General features: G+C 36.2%; 2 protein-coding genes across 2 annotated transcripts; both read right to left on the bottom strand.

Moving 5' to 3' along the window:
- Positions 1-1,011: 1,011 nt before the first annotated feature.
- LOC148953121 (protein CFDP2-like) lies at positions 1,012-1,392 on the bottom strand. The gene has a single exon (XM_089087877.1). It carries the CDS (start codon positions 1,390-1,392, stop codon positions 1,012-1,014), a length of 381 nt encoding a protein of 126 aa, XP_088944003.1.
- A 10,224-nt stretch (positions 1,393-11,616) lies between these two features.
- On the bottom strand, positions 11,617-14,168 carry LOC148953120 (protein CFDP2-like). Its single transcript, XM_089087876.1, has 2 exons — positions 14,144-14,168; positions 11,617-12,173 (listed from the first exon to the last, which is right to left on the bottom strand). The coding sequence occupies exons 1-2, from the start codon at positions 14,166-14,168 to the stop codon at positions 11,617-11,619; spliced, it is 582 nt and encodes a 193-aa protein (XP_088944002.1).
- Between the last annotated feature and the right edge of the window lie 4,295 nt (positions 14,169-18,463).

Here is an 18,463-nt window from a genome sequence, read left to right as displayed (position 1 = left end):
AAAGAGCAGATACAGCTTTTTATTCAATTCTTTTGACTCTTTCACCACAAGTCTAAGAATAAAAAAAGTTTAGAACATGATCTATCAGGCCGAAACAAATGTTGTTCTTCCCTTAGATGCGAGTCAAGAGCTGATATCAAACGCTGCAATATAATCTTGGCTAAGAGTTTACTGGGCACTAGAGTAAGGTTGACTCCCCTCCAGTCGTTTGCCACAGTTAAGAGCATTTCCTTAAACAGTTTGACTAGAATACCTCTAGTCCAATCACGGGGTATCTTTTCCATGCTCCAAACTGCTACTAGGAGAGCAGTCCATAGATTTCAGCAGACTCCAAGGGATGTCCTTAGCATCTCTGCCCTAATGCCATCGACTCCAGATGCAAGGCCATTTTTAAGCTTTTTGACAGTTGCTTCTACCTTAATAGTGCTGGGAGGATCAACACTTACGTCAATTTATAAAAACGGGATATCAGGTACAGTTTCTCGTTCAAAAGGTGGGGGATGATTAAGTATATTTTCAAAATGAAATGTCCCTCTTTCGTCTACTTTGTTGGGATCTGAAATTTCAATCCCATTTTCATCTTTAACAAATGACATACAATCCTCCTTTCTTTTTTTTATATCCAAGACTTGCCTTGGTGGTATCATGGTTAGTCGGTAAACCGTCTTGGAGTGGCCTTTCGTCACAGCCTTTTGGGCAACTGCTGCATTTGTTCTATCTGGTCTCGCTTATCTCTTCTTGCACTATTTATGACAGCTTTATCTGTTAGCTTTTCAGCTTTTCTTCTGTTATATTCAAGGCCTCAAATCTGTTTTTCAGAGAAATACAGAAATCCTTTGGTAAGTCTCGGTTTTTAAGTTTTTTGGTGTCAAACTGTTTATAGGTACTGGTCACTTTCTTCTTTAGAGCTTTCAACTTAATTCGTATTTCACCCATCATCAAAGTATGCTTTGAATTAAAGTCAGCTCCTCGAAAACCACATATGTCAAATAAGCTGCTTCTCCAGTATCTTCAAATTAGCGTGTGGTCAATTTGGATTTTTGCCCGACCATCTGGGGACAAACAGGAGTATTTCTGCATCGACTTATGCTCTAACAATGTGTCATTTATGATCAAGTCTCTGCTCAGCGAGTAGTCTGCAAGAAGTGCTCTGCTTTTGTTGATAACTCCTATACCATGTGGGCTCATGGCTTCTTGGCAATGTTGACGGTTCGCTCCACCTTTGGCAATGAGGTCAAAAACAACGCAGAGAATATCATGCCTGGGCACATCTTTGGTAACCGCTTGTAAAATTTTATAGAATTTGTCTTTTTCATCTTTGTCGGCTTCATTTGTGGGAGCATAGCAGGCAATTATGGTCAGTTCAGTGTAGTTTGAGGTATATCGGACCATCAATAAACGTTCGTTTATAAATTTTCAGGTCATCAAACTCGATGAGCTGACATCAAAACTCGAAAATCCAGACCTACTCAGAGGTAAAATTGTAAAGAGTATTCTTGATTATAGGCCATCTTTTCACTTTCAACTCAATCAAAGGAAGAAATTCAAATCCTCCGAAAGTTAAAAAAAGACAAAAACACATTGATTACGAGAGCGGACAAGGGACGCTCAAGGTGACAATTCGACGCTCAAGGTGACAATAAAACTCCACTCCAGCGCGGTCTGTTGCAGGATCTCCATTAAAAGCCAAATTGCATCCGTTGTCAAGTTTCTCTAGTCCGCTTCCTGTGCATCTAACTTCACTTAGGACAAGCACATCCAGACAATACTCTTTCTTTTTTTTGTGATCTTGTGGGGTTCCTGAAATTTGGTTCATCGTTTTTACTTTCCAAAATCCTATTTTGGTGTTTCCTTTCACAGAGAGAAATCGAGTCCTGTGCAGGGATCATGATGGATTAGTGAGAATACGAAGTTTAAGAACTATGATATACTTCTAAAAGACAATAATTTAATAATATATAAGAGAAGATCTACAAATAATCATTTTTACCTAATGTGTGAAGTTTTATTTTTTATTTAAAGGTTGTGAAATACTGAATGAACATGGGGAAAAAGTGATTCATACGAGAAATATTACTCAATAGCACTAGTTGATTTAATTATTTCAACTGTGTCATACTAATTGCACCATTTAGTTGACATTTTGCACCATTTAAGTTGTACCTTGAATCAGTTGCTCACTCATTTGCTTCACTATTAATATTCCAACTTATGAAAGCCAACCAAGCTTCCTTGTCAAATTATAAAATTAAACAGGGATGAAAACGGTTGACAATTAATGAAAGTAATGTGTATCCATAGGGTTAATATTATTAAATATGTATTATATCGAAGGTCTGGCCATCAGGAACAATAGAATTGTGTGAGGATAAAACCAAAGTATACTTGTGGGGGCTATAGTGAACATTATGAAAATAATAAAGACGCAGAATTTTGTCTCACAAATTTTGAGATAGCATCCTTTTAACATCATAATGATTGTTTCTTGGGAATGGAGATATGCAATTAGATAGGCAAAGGTGCCATAACATTTAATAAATTTCTAAAGAAACTGAAGGGAAACCAAGGGTTAAAAATTACCTTAGAACTCAATCTCAAAATTGGTACAAATATACTGGAATTTTCTAGAAAAAGCAAGCAAGTATTCTTTCAAAAATTCTGAAAATGTTTTCTCTCAAACTTGGAAACGCTTCTTGTCTCGATGATTTTGGAACAAATTTCTCCTTCGTAACCAGTCAAAGTTTTTTTCTAATATACGTTAGGAAGTGGGGAAGGAAGGAGGTCATTATTACTCATTCTTTCGTTTTTATTAAATAAAAAAAAGTTTTTTTTTAGCTGAAAGCAAGGAGAACATTAAAACTTAAAACGAGCAGAAACTATTATGAATAAGAGGGGGTTGCACCCTCCTAATTATACATCAAATATTCAGTTTGACGTTACCTATACTTTCCAAGACTGTTCAAGACCTGTATAGATTTTGTATGTAGTGTTTTGTATGGTGTGGTATTTTTACAGGTATTTGTAGCTGCTGAGCTTACGCCTCCTCCCGGGCCCTGTGGGGCTGTGTCGATACAAGAGTTTTTGTTATCTGAACTTTGAACTATTTTTAACAAAATATTTATATAAAAATTTGTTTTTGATGCGTTTGGGGAAAAAGTGCCGGGTGAGGGGGGGGGGGCTACCTACCCTCCAATTACTTTTGATTTTTAAAAAGTGAACTAGAACTTTCAATTTCCAATCAAATAAGCCCTCTTTGAAGTTTATAAGAGCATCCCTTGCATAAGAACCTTATATGCCCCCCAGGGCATAACTTACAACGCCTGTCCCCGGGCCCTGGGAGGTTGTGTCGACATCAGAATTTTGTTATCTGACCTTCTTTCTGCACTAAACTTGGCTAAAAAATATATTGCTCCGGTTGCCACGGATGTTTCGTTCTTTAGGCTACACAATACGGGCTCTGGGAATGATTTTAATGAAAGTCTTTACCAAAATCTAAGGTCCAAGGCACGATCCCTCTGTGAGTGAATGAAATTATGACATAGTGGAAAAGGTTTAAACAGGTCTAGAAACACCTCATCACTCATCAGTCTACTCAGGTAAGAAACGAAGGACATCGCTCTTATCAAAGAAGAAAAAGAAACCAAGAAAAAAATTGTTAGATCGAAAATAGATTTATTCTCCTAGACAGAAATGGCATATCTACCGCATAAGCAGTCCCATCGCTCAGTCACCTCATCATTGAATCTTTTCAACTCAGAAAATGTTGATGTGAGTGTAAAACACAGTTACTATGAACAATTCTACACGCAACGACCGCTCTCTGAAAACGTTCATTTTCAAATTTATTCCAGTGAAGACTATTTCATATAATTGACTCCCATATTTATAGATTTGTATTTGACAGTCGTCAAAAGATCTAACAATCAAAGCCAAAGTGCTGCCGAGGGGTTATACTATGAAAATTATGTACTACACAATTTGTTTTGTCAAATCAGTGTCTACATAAATGGAAAATTGGTGAGCACTAGCAACAAATTATCAGACTAAGCAAGTTACATACAATTTATGTTGATGACTCCAATATCCTATAAGAAATTGAGGGGCTTAACCGTTGCATGGGAACATAAAACGGACACTGACTTTACCAATACACTTCGGCGACAGCTCGTGTTTATAATTAGCCGGGAAAATAAATGATGAAATATTTAATATAGGCCTACCCCAGTGGCTGTTTCCCAATGTTAAGATTGACGTAAAGTTTCAAATTGCTCCGTCCAATTTAATTTTTCGAAAGGTACTTCCCGATGCGCCTGAAGCAACACTCTTTCACTTCAGCAATACTACATGTACAAAAACAATAGGCTATGAGTTCTGTTGCTCTGACAATTGAAAAATTTAGAGCCAGTGGAAATAATGTCAAACTGCCCGTTCCTTACACAATCATCAACCAACGACATATTGCCACAGGTTAACGTACCTACACCGACTCTTCATTTATCAATAGTGAAACTGCTTCAAAACTTGATTTGTTGTTTGTAAAAAGCTCTAATGCTATAGGATCATGGACAAGTTCCCCACACCAATTTGAATTATTTGGACTTTTCTCTCTTGTATTTAATTTAAAGTAAATAAAATTCCTCTCTACAGTTTATCCCTTTATAAATCCTATAGGACCCTATATGAATTGACAATGCAATCCCTAGATCAAGATTTAATACTACTTGAAAATGATATAGCCGATAAAATGTTTGCAAAAACTCATGGTAAAGTTGTATTGGACTTGTCCTGTATTCAAGATATGAGTACCTTCCGAAAAGGTACTGTACGCTTACAGCGTCCCTTGGCCAAGCCATTGAAGGAGAGTATAGCATTACTATCGGTAAATCAATTTGAAGCCTATTGTGAAATTACCCCCGATGGTAGTGTTCTATTAAAATTGGCACCATGAACAAAAATAAAATAATCAATGTCTTCACGTTGGATCCCTACTTGTCGAAATACAAACCCTATTGCATACCCTAGAATTTCCTTGAACACATTCATAACGCTGGCGATAAAACTATCATTGTTAATGGTAGCCAGACAAATGTAAAGGCCGGTCATTGGCTATGCATCTTTCAAACAGCGAAGAATATAGAATTGTTCAATCCGCTTTGCGTAGCACATGCATTCTAGACTCCTCATATCAACTTCCTCGAGCGAAGTGGAAAATCTACTATTCAAAATCGGAAGCAAGCTCAAGGTTTATCGACAAAAAGCTGTGTTTTCTTGAACTACAATATTTTTTTTCGATGTCATTACTATTTTTACAGAGAATTTCTCAGAATTTATGTAGATAATCTTCGATTGAATGACTTCATTCTGGAAAATACTATTTTCTACCTGTGTAATATTGATTTCAGGGCCCTAAGAATAAAGTGTTTTAATATTGTTTGTAAATTTATTTATTAATAAAAATGTATGTAAATAAAATTCTATGTCTTCATCTTTTAGATTGCTTCTTCTATGCATAGGTGGTCATCGACAGCGAGTAGTGACGGCAAATCATTGAGGTTCAACTTGTACTGATCTCGGCGTTCAAAGCCAGGGTCACATTTTCTTCATTACAATGTAACTTCTCTTTGTAAAGTCAATGATACTATTTTGGTTAATATTGTAAAATTTACGTGTTTCAATTTGCTTCTTTGAAGTAGTGTCACACACGGTATTCTCATATTTATAATCAATTTCTTTAACAGCCAAAAAAAAAAAAAAAAAAAAAAACAGTAGGCTTGTAATCATAGTAGTCATTGTCTTTACAGTGATGACGTAGAAACCATACTCTCTTGTTTTTCCAACAATTGAAGCGTAGACCAGGTTCTTCCTCCCAAAACAATTTAAAGCCACGACGATACCAGTCTCTTAGAAATAAACTGAAATTATATTTAGTTTTTTTTTTTTACAATCATACCGGGGTAAGTATTTTTCCATTGATCGCATTTATCTTAGTGACAATTGGAGCATAGGAAACCTCTAGTGTGAGAGTCACAAACCTCTTCAAGACAGGGATTACAGTCTTTAATTTGTATTGCCTATCCTCTATGCAAATTAAAGGTGCCAAGAGGTCCAGTAACAATGGAAGACTTGAAAACCAAAAGGCAAATAACAAATATATTCTAAGAGGAAACAAATTGTTCTTTATTATTTTTTTTTTTTAATACGAGGTATTGAGTACCGGGAATGGTATGCTAAACATTTCGAACATTCTGAACTCATCTCCTGTGTTGGCGACAGAAAAATCATAAATTATTACTGATTTAAGTTGGTGTGTGGCTATATTATAAGGAGTCACCTTATATAATCCTCATAATCAGCATTCTATATTTGATGGATACTCTAAATCATATGGGCAGTGTCTTTTTATTTCAACAATATTCTAAATCATACGGGCAATGCGTTTTACTCTCATCAATGTTCCTTAGATGGTGTTGCTACTAAATTCTTACTAATGTTCATTGTCACCATTCGAGCTAAGTTGCAATTTTCCTGTGATCTCAATTGACCACATATGAAAGGGATCACTAGGGAAAATATCCTTTCTAAGAGTAGGGAAGATAGCACTAAATTTATATCTTATCAAACAGAGGTCACAGTTCTTTACTGCCTTTTCCATCAGGCAGTACATATTTTCAAAGACACCACATTGTCTTTATTTATTTAAGGTTCTGAAAGCTCTCATTGGGTCCCCTAAAAAGAAACCTGAGTGTATGAAACGAATAACTCTACTAACTAGTTTTTTTGCTAAAATGATCTTAAATTAACATGTTGGTTTTCTTTTGTCAGAATCCTCCATTGAGATATCCTAACCTTTTACAAAAAAAGGATTCTTTCCTATCCCAAATTCAATATTTCTGGATATGACCTCTACCTAAAATGTCAAATCTTGGAAATTTTTGGATAACCTGCGGCTCACTCCTCTTGGCGTCTGGATCCGTGCCTATTTTGGACCCAGCCCAATTTTCCGTGCCAGCAATCCCTTCCCGACTACTGGTCTTCGCAAGTTCCACCGCCAGAACGTTTCTTCCGCAGGACCCAGTTTCACCCCCCCCCCCACCCAAAAACTGTTCTGTCTTCAGTCCCATACGTCTTTGGACCGACTCGTCTCATCTTTACCTCACCCAGTTTGCCATGTTTAGATCCGGAAGTCTAAAGCATCTATCGCAGCCGGGCCTGTCCCCTCTCATAGAGGTAAAATCCCCCCCAATAGTCTTAGTACTGAGTTCACCCCTTTTCCGATGTTTTGCTAGTCCTGAGAATGCTTGAAATAACTAAAATTGACTCACATCACTCAAAGGGCCTAGCCAACCCAGTCTGGCCTGACTGTTTTTCTTTACCTCCCTTAAGCTTTTAATCTTTTCCATAAACACTTTGGGGAGCATTTAAGCTTAAGGGGATGTTCTCCAATTTTACTGTTTCTTTACTGCTACTCCTATCTCTCGATCCTCTGTTTGGAATTTTTCTATTTCCTCTTTGCCTATACGAAAAAAATAAATCGGGAGCTTATTCCCTAATAATGATATTTACTCCACTTTCAACTCTTCAAGATTAAATAAACCGATTTTACTGAATCGGTTTAACGACTTTCAACTCGTCAATATTAAATAAACCGATTTTGCTGAATAATAGGGCTAGGAGCTGTACAGTTTTATGCTGTATGAATTTTACTCTAGAGTTAGCTCTTTAAACTCCAGGGGACGTCGGTTGTCTTGACTAAACGACCTCCTGTTTCCAAAATACCAAGCGTACTAGCACCAAAAACCTTAAGCTACAGACGATGCGCGTAGGAAAAAGACATAAAATTCTAGACTAGTAAACACTGTCAAAATTACTACCCAAACGAACACTGTTGAAACCTTTTCTTTATTTTTAGGTCAGAAACAACCGCCAGACAAACTGAATGCACAACTAATTGGACGGAAAGAGGACTAAATTTGGCCAAATTTTATAAATTTATTTATCCTCCCCCACTTAAACGGAAGTTGTAACGATGTCGAGTACCGCTGACACCAGTTATAAGATTGCCCTCTTTTTAGGACTAGAAACTAAGTCTGGTGGTTGCTCTAAGCAGAATCTGGGTGAACTTCCTATTCTATACGCCCCTTCTGAACGTATTTTATTATATTTATAAACTTCTTCACTCAAGGTTCTTAAGGAAAACATCAATCAACAGCTGGCGCTCTTAGCGGAGGTAAATTAGTTCAAACTGGTACTCAAAATTCGGCGACAACTTGATTTTATTCTAAAGTTCGATTGAAAGAGGAGAAAATATTTGAGCTCGTGTTGTTATATAAAACCTTCCAAAACTGTTCTCTTCAGATTTGACTAATATAATATGGTGTGTACGTCTGTTGTTCCAAGGAAATCGTTTCTATTGTCCAAACGTCGTCACCGAAAAAAAACCCATTATTTTACGGGCTACTAAGGCCTAGGGTTACTGAATATTTCTAATTGAATAACTTACACTTAAATAGCTAGTTAAGGCTTGAGTCTTGTGGTATTAGAATCTTTTAGTGCAAATTATTAAATCAGGTAAATACTACTAATTAGGTTAGAAATGGGAGCACTACTGTTCGGACTTTTATTTGATTAGTCAAAGTATTTCAAATTGTATGCGAGAATGTAAATAAAATGTGAGCCAAAACTTGAAATAACCACAATTGATTAGACACAAATTTATCAGTTTAATAACCCAAAGCAAGGCATTTTCTAATTTTTTTTTAACAAGCATCAGTGTTCCTTGGACCCCAGATATAAATCTAACTTCAACAGTAAAAATCCTTGATTGACTCTCCCTAGACTGGAAAGATCGTAAACTCTTTGACTGCCTAATAATACTCCCCTTTCCCCAGCCTCTCTGTATAACATCAAGACCACCTAGCTGTATCTACGACCGGGAAAGGATTAAGGAGTTGAATGAAAGACCAAAAGGGGATAGAACTCTCCTCAGGATTCAGACTGCAATATAACGTCAGAGAATCCACATAGGAGGTAAGCAAAACTAGAATCCAGGGAATTTCAGTTTCTGTATGTGACTTATATTATAAACACTGTGCATAAGCTCTTTGTGCTTTAAGCCACAGCTCTGACTAAAGTTAGGGCCAAAACGGTGAACTTGAAGGATTTAGTTGACAAATTAATTCAACACAGAAATAGGATATTTCGGTTTAGACAAAGTGAAAAAAAAAGGTTTTATATTATTATTTTAACTCTACATTTAAAGAAATTGAGAAGAGGCAGGTGCTTGCAATAATTGGTAATAAGATTACTTACCAAGTTCCTTTCTCATCTCTTCTCCTCGTAAAACCACCCTGATATCTCTCTGATCCGTAGATTCTATTGAATTTGATACTTAATTTTGATTCGCTTAGCGACATTTCTGTCCTGTCTCTTTTAGCCAATCCCCAGCTTTCTGTTGAAATAAGTAGTTTTCCCCAGTATTTTGGGCCTTGATTCTAAAAACTTGAAATGTCGTAACAATTTACGATATTTAATTTTGTTTTATACCAAACTGGTCTCGATTTGGCAAAAGTTTTGGAGCGGAGCAGCAGCCGTGACGTCTTCCCACTGTAGTTGTAATGACAGCTCAGCACTCCAGAGGTCTCGGTGGTAGTACTGTCAACGGAGGCTGTGTTTCGGTCATCTTCTTTTCCACACACGTTCAGGTTGCCACTCGTAGACAGCATTTGGAAGAGGGTCTCCTGGTATTCTTAGGACATGACCAGGATAGGTCCATCTTATCTGCTTGGGGAGATTAGTGACTGGTGGTTGACATCGTCTGTGGACCATTACGTTTGTGACCCTGCCCTGCAACGAAATGTTAAGATTCCTTCTAAGGCAGAAATTTTCAAATACTAGGATATTTTTTTCCAGCTGGACATTCAGCTTCCAGCATTCACTTGCGTAAAGGAGAATGGACATGACGGTGCTACTCAACAAAGGGAGCTTTAGGTGCAAAGAGTATTTTTTGCTTTTTCATACTGGTTTCAGTTTGATGAATGCCTATTTTGCTTGTCCAACTCTCCTTTTTATATTGTTGACTATTCCACCATCAAATTCGATCTAACTTCTAAGAAATTTGAGCTCCTAAACTTGTTTGATTGTTATTCGTTGCATTTAAGGAACAAAGGGGAGTTAGAGATGACCTTGCTCTTCGATTTACGAACGTTTACTATTAGTCCCACTTTCTCAGCCTTGTCCACTATGGTTTCAAGTAGTAGCTGCAAAAGTTGCTTCACCTCTTCTAGAAGTACTACGTCGTCTGCGAAATCTAAGTCTGTGAGCTTCTGCCCACTGTATTTTACATCAAAGCCTAATGCTTGCCGTAGGACAAAATCCTTTACTAGGACGAATTGGAGCGGATATAACACAAATCCTTGTTTCACCCCACAGAGAATATTGAAAAATTGTGTCTCTTCATTTTTCGTTCGGATACAAAATTCGCTCTCTTCGTAGAAGGCAATTATTATTCTGACTAGTTTATTAGGTACTCAATAAAAATAAAAATTTTCCATAAAACATCGCGATTGATGGAGTCAAACGCTTTTTCAAAATCAATGAAGAGCAGATACAGCTTTTTATTCCATTCTCTTGACTCTTCACCACAAGTCTGGGAATAAAAGTAAGGCCAGAACATAATCTATCAGGCCGGAACACATGTTGTTCTTCCCTTAGATGCGAGTCAAGAGCTGACCTCAAACGCTGCAATATAATCGTGGCTAAGAGTTTACTGTGCACTAGAGTCAGGTTGATCCCCCTCCAGTTGTTTGCCCCACTTAAGAGCATTTCCTTTCTTAAACAGTTTGACTAGAATACCTCTAGTCCAATCACGGGGTACCTTTTCCATGCTCCAAACTGCTACCAGGAGAGCAGTCCATAGATTTAGCTAAGGGATGTCCTTAGCATCTCTGCCATTACGCCATCGACTCCAGATGCACGGCCATTTTTAAGCTTTTTGACAGCTGCTTCTACCTCTTTAGTGCTGGGAGGATCAGTACTTACGTCAATTTGTAAAAACGGGATATCAGGTACAGTTTCTCGTTCAAGGGGTGGGGGATGATTAAGTATATTTTCAAAATGGGATGCCCATATTTCGTCTATTTTCTTGGGATCTGAAATTACGCTCCCGTTTTCATTTTTAACAAGTGACGAGCGATTAACTTTTTTTTTCTAACTATCTCATTGGTTAGTCGGTAAATCGTCTTGGAGTGACCTTTCTTCACAGCCTTTTGGGCAAGTACTGCTTTCTGTTCTATCTGGTTTTGCTTATCTCTTCTTGCACTCTTTTTGACAGCTTTATTCTCTTCTTTATAGCGAAGCTGCAGACGGTCTTTATCCTCAGGCCTTGATGCATTCAGGATATCTCTCTCCGTTCCTTGCGTCGTTCAATGAATTTCCAAGTTTCATCTGACATACAATCCTCCTTCTCTCTTTTTTATATCTAAGACTTGCCTTGGTGGCATCATGGTAGGCATTCTTGATTATCATGACATCTTCGACACCATGATTTTCAGTTTTTTCTGTTAGATTCAAGGCCTCAAATCAGTTTTTCAGAGAAATACAGAAATCCTATGGTCAATTTCAGTTTCTCAGTTTTTTGGAGTCAAACTGCTTATAGGTAATGGTCACTTTTTTCTTTTGAGCTTTCAACTCAATTTGTCTTTTAGCCATCATCAGTGTATGCTCTGAACTAACGTCAGCTCCTCGAAAACCACATACGTCAAATAAGCTGCTTCTCCAGCATCTTAGAATTAGCATGTGGTCAATTTGGTTTTTTGTCTGACCATCTGGGGACACACAGGAGTATTTGTGGATCGACTTATACTCTAATAATGTGCCATTTATGATCAAGTCGCTGCTCAGTGAGTAGTCTACAAGAAGTGCTCCGCTTTTACTGATAACTCCTATACCATGTGGGTTCATGGCTTCTGGGCAATACTGACGGTCTGCTCCACCTTTGGCACTGAAGTCACCAACAACGCAGAGAATATCATGCCTAGGCACATCTTTGGTAACCGCTTGCGAAATTTCATAGAGTTTGTCTTTTTCATCTTTGTCGGCTTCATTTGTGGGAGCATAACAGGCAATTATGGTTAGTCCGGTGTAGTTTGAGATATATCGGACCACCAATAAACGTTCTTTTATAAGTTTCTAGCTCACCATTTCATTCGACGCTCAAGGTGACATCAAAACTCCAATTCCATCCTGGTCTTTTGCAGGATCTCCATTAAAAGCCAAAGTGTATCCGTTGCCAAGTTTCTCTAGTCCGATTCCTGTTTATCTAACTTCACTTAGGACAAGCATATCCAGACAATACTCTTTCATTTCTTTGTGATCTTGTTGGGTTCTTGAAATCTGGTTCATCGCTTTTACATTCCAAAATCCTATTTTGGTGTTTCCTTTCGCAGTGAGAAATCGAGTCCAGGGGTGTGCAGGGATCATCATCAGGGAGGTTGAAATTTTCGAGGCTATTCTTGACGTTTCAGTTGCAGTTGGTTTTCCCTAGGGGTGGCCCCGTTGGGTCTGGGTGAGGGTTGCAAACCCTGCTCCTTTTTCCAGGCATGGGAATGGCTACTATGCACACGTTCATATACACAGTAGGCGGATTTGTATTAAACTGGGAATGACTAACTGAAAATTAAGGGTAAAAGGATGGATTAGTGAGAATACGAAGTTAAGAACTACGATATACTTCTAACAGACAATTATTTCATAATATATAAGAGCAGATCTATAAATAATCATTTTTATCTAAATATGTGAAGTTTTATTTTTTATCTAAAGGTTGTGAAATACTGAATAAACATAGGGAAGAAGTGATTCATACTAGAAATATGACTCAATAGCACTAGTTGATTTAAATATTTCAATTGTGTCATACTTATTGCACCATTTAAGTTGTACTTTGAATCAGTTGCTCACTCATCTGCTTCACTATCAATATTCCAACCTATCAAAGCCAACCAAGCTTCCTTGTCAAATTATAAAATTAAACAAGGATGGAAGCGGTTGACAATTGATGAATGTAATGTGTAATCCATAGGGTTAATGTTATTAAATATGTAGCATATAGAAGGTGTGGACAACAGGAGCAATAGAATTGTGTGAGGATATAACCAAAGTATACGTATGGGGGCTATAAGGAAAATAATGAAAATAATAACGACGCACAATTTTGTCCCACAAATTTTGAGATAGCATCCTTTTAACATGATAATGATTGTTTCTTGGGAACAAAGATATGCAATTAGATAGGCAAAGGGGCCATAACATTTAATAAATTTCTAAGGAAAATGAAGGGATACCAAGGGTTAAAAATTACCTGAGAACTCAATATCAAAATTGGTACAAATATAATGGAATTTTCTAGAAAAAGCAAGCAAGTATTCTTTCAAAAATTATAAAAATGTTTTCTCTCAAACTTGGAAACGCTTTTTGTCTTGATGATTTTGGAACGAAGTTCTCCTTCGTAAGCGGTCAAAGTTTTTTCTAATATACGTTAGGAAGTGGGGAAGGAAGGAGGTCATTGTTACTCATTCTTTCGTTTTTATTAAATAAAAAATTTTTTTTTTTTTAACTGAAAGCAAGCAGCAACATTAAAACATAAAACGAACAGAAACTATTATGAATATAAGGAGGTTGCACCCTCCTAAGTACCTCGCTCTTTACGCTAAAGTTTAGCTTTTTGTTTTAATGATTGAAGAATGACTCATGAAAAATAATGGCAGTTTAATTAGAATAACAAGCTTTTTTTTAAAGTTCGGAAAACTTTAGCGTAAAGAGCGTGGTATTGAGGAGAGGGCAACTAATCTCATATTCGTGTTAATTTCTGTTCGTTTTAGTTTTTAAAGTTGCTTCTTCCTTTTAGTTGAAAAAATTAGTTTTTTCCTATTTAATTTATGATCGTTTTTTATATAATGCTGGAGAATTCAGCTCTCCACCATGGAAAATCCCTTCCCCCACGAAAAATTCATCCGTGAAAAGATTCTCCCATGTACCCCCTTCCCCCACAAAAACCCCTTCACCCTCCCCAAAAAGTATCTGTATACTTCCCAATAGCCAATAATATAAGCAAACAATGGGCAAGCGCATAGCTTGTACCACTTACCCCGGAGGCTGTGGGGTAAAGTCATTCTCAAACACATAGTTATTAGTTCTTTTGACTATGCTGAATGATAATGGATATCTCAAAATTTTTATCGGAAGACTTTGGAAAAAAATGTGCGAGGGAGGGGGGCTTATTAACTTTCAATCTTTTTGGTCACTTAAAAACAGAACAAGAACTTTTAATTTCCGTCCGAATGAGCCCATTTCCAATATTCTAGGATTATTGGTTCGATGCGATCGCCCCTCACCCCGGGAAAATAAACAATCAATGAAACACGCATCCGTGATCTTACTTCTGGCAAAAAAAATACAAAATTCCACATTTTTTCAGATGATAGCTTAAAATTTCTACAATAGGGTTCTCGGATACGCCGAATCTGATGGTGAGATTTTCATTAAGATTCCTTAGATTTTAGGAGGTGTTACCCCCTTTTTCGAAATGAGGCAAGTTTTCTCTGGCTCGTAGCTTTTGATGAGTCACACTAAAGTTAATGAATCTTGTGCGTTTGGAATCAGCAAAATAAGCCAATTCTTTAGATAATGTTTGTTGATGTCAAAATTCGGTTTTTGACTTTCGGTTACTATTGAGCCGCACCGCTCCTTTTTTACAGTTCGTTATCACGAACTGTTTGATTAGAGTCATTCATTTGCATTCAGTCATTCATTATTATTGAAAATTATCGTAGTACGATTTTTGGGTACACAAGGATATTTATAAATTAACACTGGAACCATTATAATCAGTAAGTCACCGTAATAAACTAATCATTTTTGAACTTTTGCGTCTTACGTGTTTATCTTGACGTCTATATTGGTATGGTATAGATATAGACAGGGTTGTCTCAAGGAATATTTTATTGGGGGGGGGAGGGGTGACCTTCGTAAATTTTACCGAATCGATACCTGATTTATGCGGAATTTTCCACAGAAATCAAGAATTTTGCTAAATTTCAGCCGATTTTTCAAAATTCCTACCGAAATTTTTGCCTTAGCCGAAAATTTTACCGAATCCCAAAAAATTTGGAGGGGGAGGGCCCTCCCTCCACCTCTCGGGACGCCTCTGGATATAGATATATTTCTCACAAAAAACTCCAAGGGTATTACAGCCCCATGGATATTACAAATACAACGAAACATAATAAGTTCAAACACTTGAAAATAACCCTACGATAGAAAACCCTCCCTGTGTCTCATCCCCTAATTTCCCAAATTTTTAATATTCACTTTGCAACTACTTCCTATTTTTATTTTCTAAACAACTTCGATGCATCACATCCCTCCCAAAAATTTCCCTTCTAAATACCTTTAGATCTTCGCAAAAACACATAAAATTTTCTAAATCTTCAGACTCCCCGCAAGTCGGACAAGTGAAGGGACCCCTCGGTACCCTAATCAACCCTAAATACTTTCTTCTCCACCTAAAGGGCATAAAATTCTCCCTTACTGATAAAACCTATTTTAAAATATTATTTTGGAGCCCAAATTTTAGATATGTTTCTTCTCCCCAGGCTTCTTTAATTTTTATATATATTCCAAGGGATTTTGACTTAACCTTGTTTTCTTGCCAAACCTGGATCTTTTGATCCTGTAGCCCTTTTCCCACAGCTTTTGCAATCAATCCTGCTTCCACCCCAGGTCCAATGTTATCATTCCACCAGCCTGATAGCCCACAACCGTCTAGTATACTCTTCATTTGCACAGGCTAAAAATCTTTTTTTTTTTATCCAATAACATTTCATTGAAAGCATTTTGTGTTAACCGAGAATCAAGCATAGCAGTAATGTTTTCCCAATAAGCTACCATGCGTACTAACCGTTTATTTCTCAAGCTAAAAGAACCAGGTCACCCTTTATAAGAATGTTATTAAACTTTTTATCTAACCCTATTAATCTTTTAAAATAATGAAGCTGTATCGTTTACATTTCCACTCCCCTTTTGTGTCCCCATGTCTCTGTCCCATAATGTGTAGCAGGTTCTAGTCTACTTGCAAACAGACGCTTTTGTAGCTTGATATCCTTTGCTCCTACATCATTAATACAACTCTTTAAGAATAAATAATTTCTTATACCACACTGCTTTTCCATTTACGAAAAATTAAGCAAGAAAAGCGGGTTTTAATTTTTATAAAGCAGTGAATATAATAAAATAACCACTTAATTAAACAAACATACTCCGAGTATTTCGGCCCCACGTCCGGGAGCCTTTCTCAACGGAAAAAAAGAGAAAATGAAGCAAAAAATGTTCTTTTAAAAAAAATTAACTTACATCAGAATAATACATATTAAACACATAAAAAGAAAGAAAAAAAAAGAATAAATATGAATAAATAGGAAACAAAACTCACATATTAAATAAACACTTCCATGTACTGGCGTATAAACAAAATCAAATTTCTATATTGATTAAACTCGCCTTCTCACAGTATATAAATGGAAATCTATCAAAAAATGAAGAATATATTTATACTTAAACCAAGACAATAAAGGTCAGCTAACCCCCGGCCCATATCCCCTAATTAAATCCCACAAGTTCATTAACCAATTTTTGAATTATAAATTGACTGGATTCGTTGGCTTGCAAGCTTAGCTGCAGTTCGTTTACTTTTCCCAGCATTTAACCCATTCTGACCTTTGTTCGCAAGGTCATCTTTTGTTTCAGAACTATTATTAAAATCATTACTGGTTGAATGTCTTACCAGCAATTAATTAAACTATTATAAATTGAATTGATCCTAAATTGATCCTTCATCTTTATTGATATTAATACCCCCATATATTATCAATTTTTATTTCTATAATTTCCCTGGAACTTTGTAAAAGTCTTACAGATGTATCTACTATTTTTGTTTGATCAAATAAAATACTGTGATGAGGAAAATTACAAACATGTTCTGCAACAATTGAATCAGAAGTTTCCGGTGTTTTACTTTGTTTTAAACAGCAATCTATGGCATTCTTGTGTTGCTGGAGCCTATTTTCTAAAATCTGTTGTGTTCTTCCCACATAGAATTTACCACAAGAGTATGGAATTTTGTACACTCCCTTTTGCACATTTCCCGGTACCTTGTCTTTCCTCTTATTTAACAAAGAGCTTATAGTTCGTCCTGATTTAAATGCTGTTTTTATATTATATTTTTTTAATTCTCTTCTTAATTTTTCTGACAATATTGGGATAAAAGGCAAAGTTATGTAGTTTGTTTCTTGACTTGACCCATCTTCCTCTAAAATTTCTGGTTCCATCAACTTTTTTTTTCCTTTTTTCAATTATTTGAGAAATCATATTTTCCGGATAGCCATTACCTACTAGAACATCCTTAATAAAAATTAGTTCATTGCTTATGTATTCTGGTGATGCTAATTTTAATACCCTATCAACAAAAGAAATAACCACACCCCTTTTTACCTGGATCGGATGATTTGATGCGAAAGACAAGTAACGGTTGTTATTAGTCAGTTTACGGTAAATTGAAAACGCTAGTTCATTATTATTTCTATGGATCAAAATATCTACAAACGGTAACTTATTCTCTGTTTCTTTTTCAATTGTAAAAATTAATTCTCCTCCCAAATTGTTTAAATGTTCCAAAAAACTTTCAATTTGTGATTCCCAATAATTCCAAATAACTAAAACATCGTCCATATATCTGCCCCAAAATTTAGGTTTTAAAAAATATGTTTCTATAGCTAAATTTTCTACATACTCTACATAAATATTTGCTAACAACCGACTTAAAGGCCCTCCCATTTCCAATCCCCTAATTTGATGGTAAAAATTATCTCTAAACGTGAAATAATTAGTATACCTGCTAGTTATTTTAACTAAATTTAATATAGTTTCCAGTTTGATTCCCGAAGATAATTCTTCTATCTCATTTTTATGCTCCTCAAGTGTTTTGGATAAAATACTAAACGATTTATCAAATGGAATTTACGTATATATTGATTTTATATCAAAACTAAATAATCTAGATTCTTCTGATATTTCTACACTTATAGGTTTACCTTTCAAGAATTCCGAGTTTCTTATATACGAATCTTGGAGATATAAAAAAAGGTTTAAGTGTCATTGCTACCCATTTCTCGATTTTTACCGTTAGTGAATTGGTTGTTGAAACTATAGGTCTTAAAGGGATACCTGTTTTATGTATTTTTGGCAAACCATATGTTCTTCGGCTGACTGATCCCCTCGGAACGAACTTGTAATACGTCTATGGTGTGATGCTTCCATTTGTTTTACGGTCTTCTAAATCCTTTCTTAATTTTTTAACATACAATTCTGTTGGGTCTGATTTAAGTTTTTTATATGTTGAAGTATCATTTAG

Source organism: Artemia sp. Qi Xiang Cuo, chromosome 4, assembly GCF_049724085.1.
Source record: "Artemia sp. Qi Xiang Cuo chromosome 4, ASM4972408v1, whole genome shotgun sequence".
Taxonomy (NCBI): domain Eukaryota; kingdom Metazoa; phylum Arthropoda; class Branchiopoda; order Anostraca; family Artemiidae; genus Artemia; species Artemia sp. Qi Xiang Cuo.
Note: the sequence above shows the minus strand (reverse complement) of the source record. Positions and strands in the feature narration are given on the sequence as shown.

Excerpts from the sequence above, each read along its gene's own strand:
- LOC148953121 (XM_089087877.1), bottom strand. The coding sequence starts at position 1,392 with ATGGTCCGATATACCTCAAACTACACTGAACTGACCATAATTGCCTGC.
- LOC148953120 (XM_089087876.1), bottom strand. The coding sequence starts at position 14,168 with ATGACTTTACCCCACAGCCTCCGGG. Across the intron at positions 12,174-14,143 it reads TTTACCCCACAGCCTCCGGG|AACGTTTATTGGTGGTCCGA; the intron begins GTAAGTGGTACA and ends AACTTATAAAAG.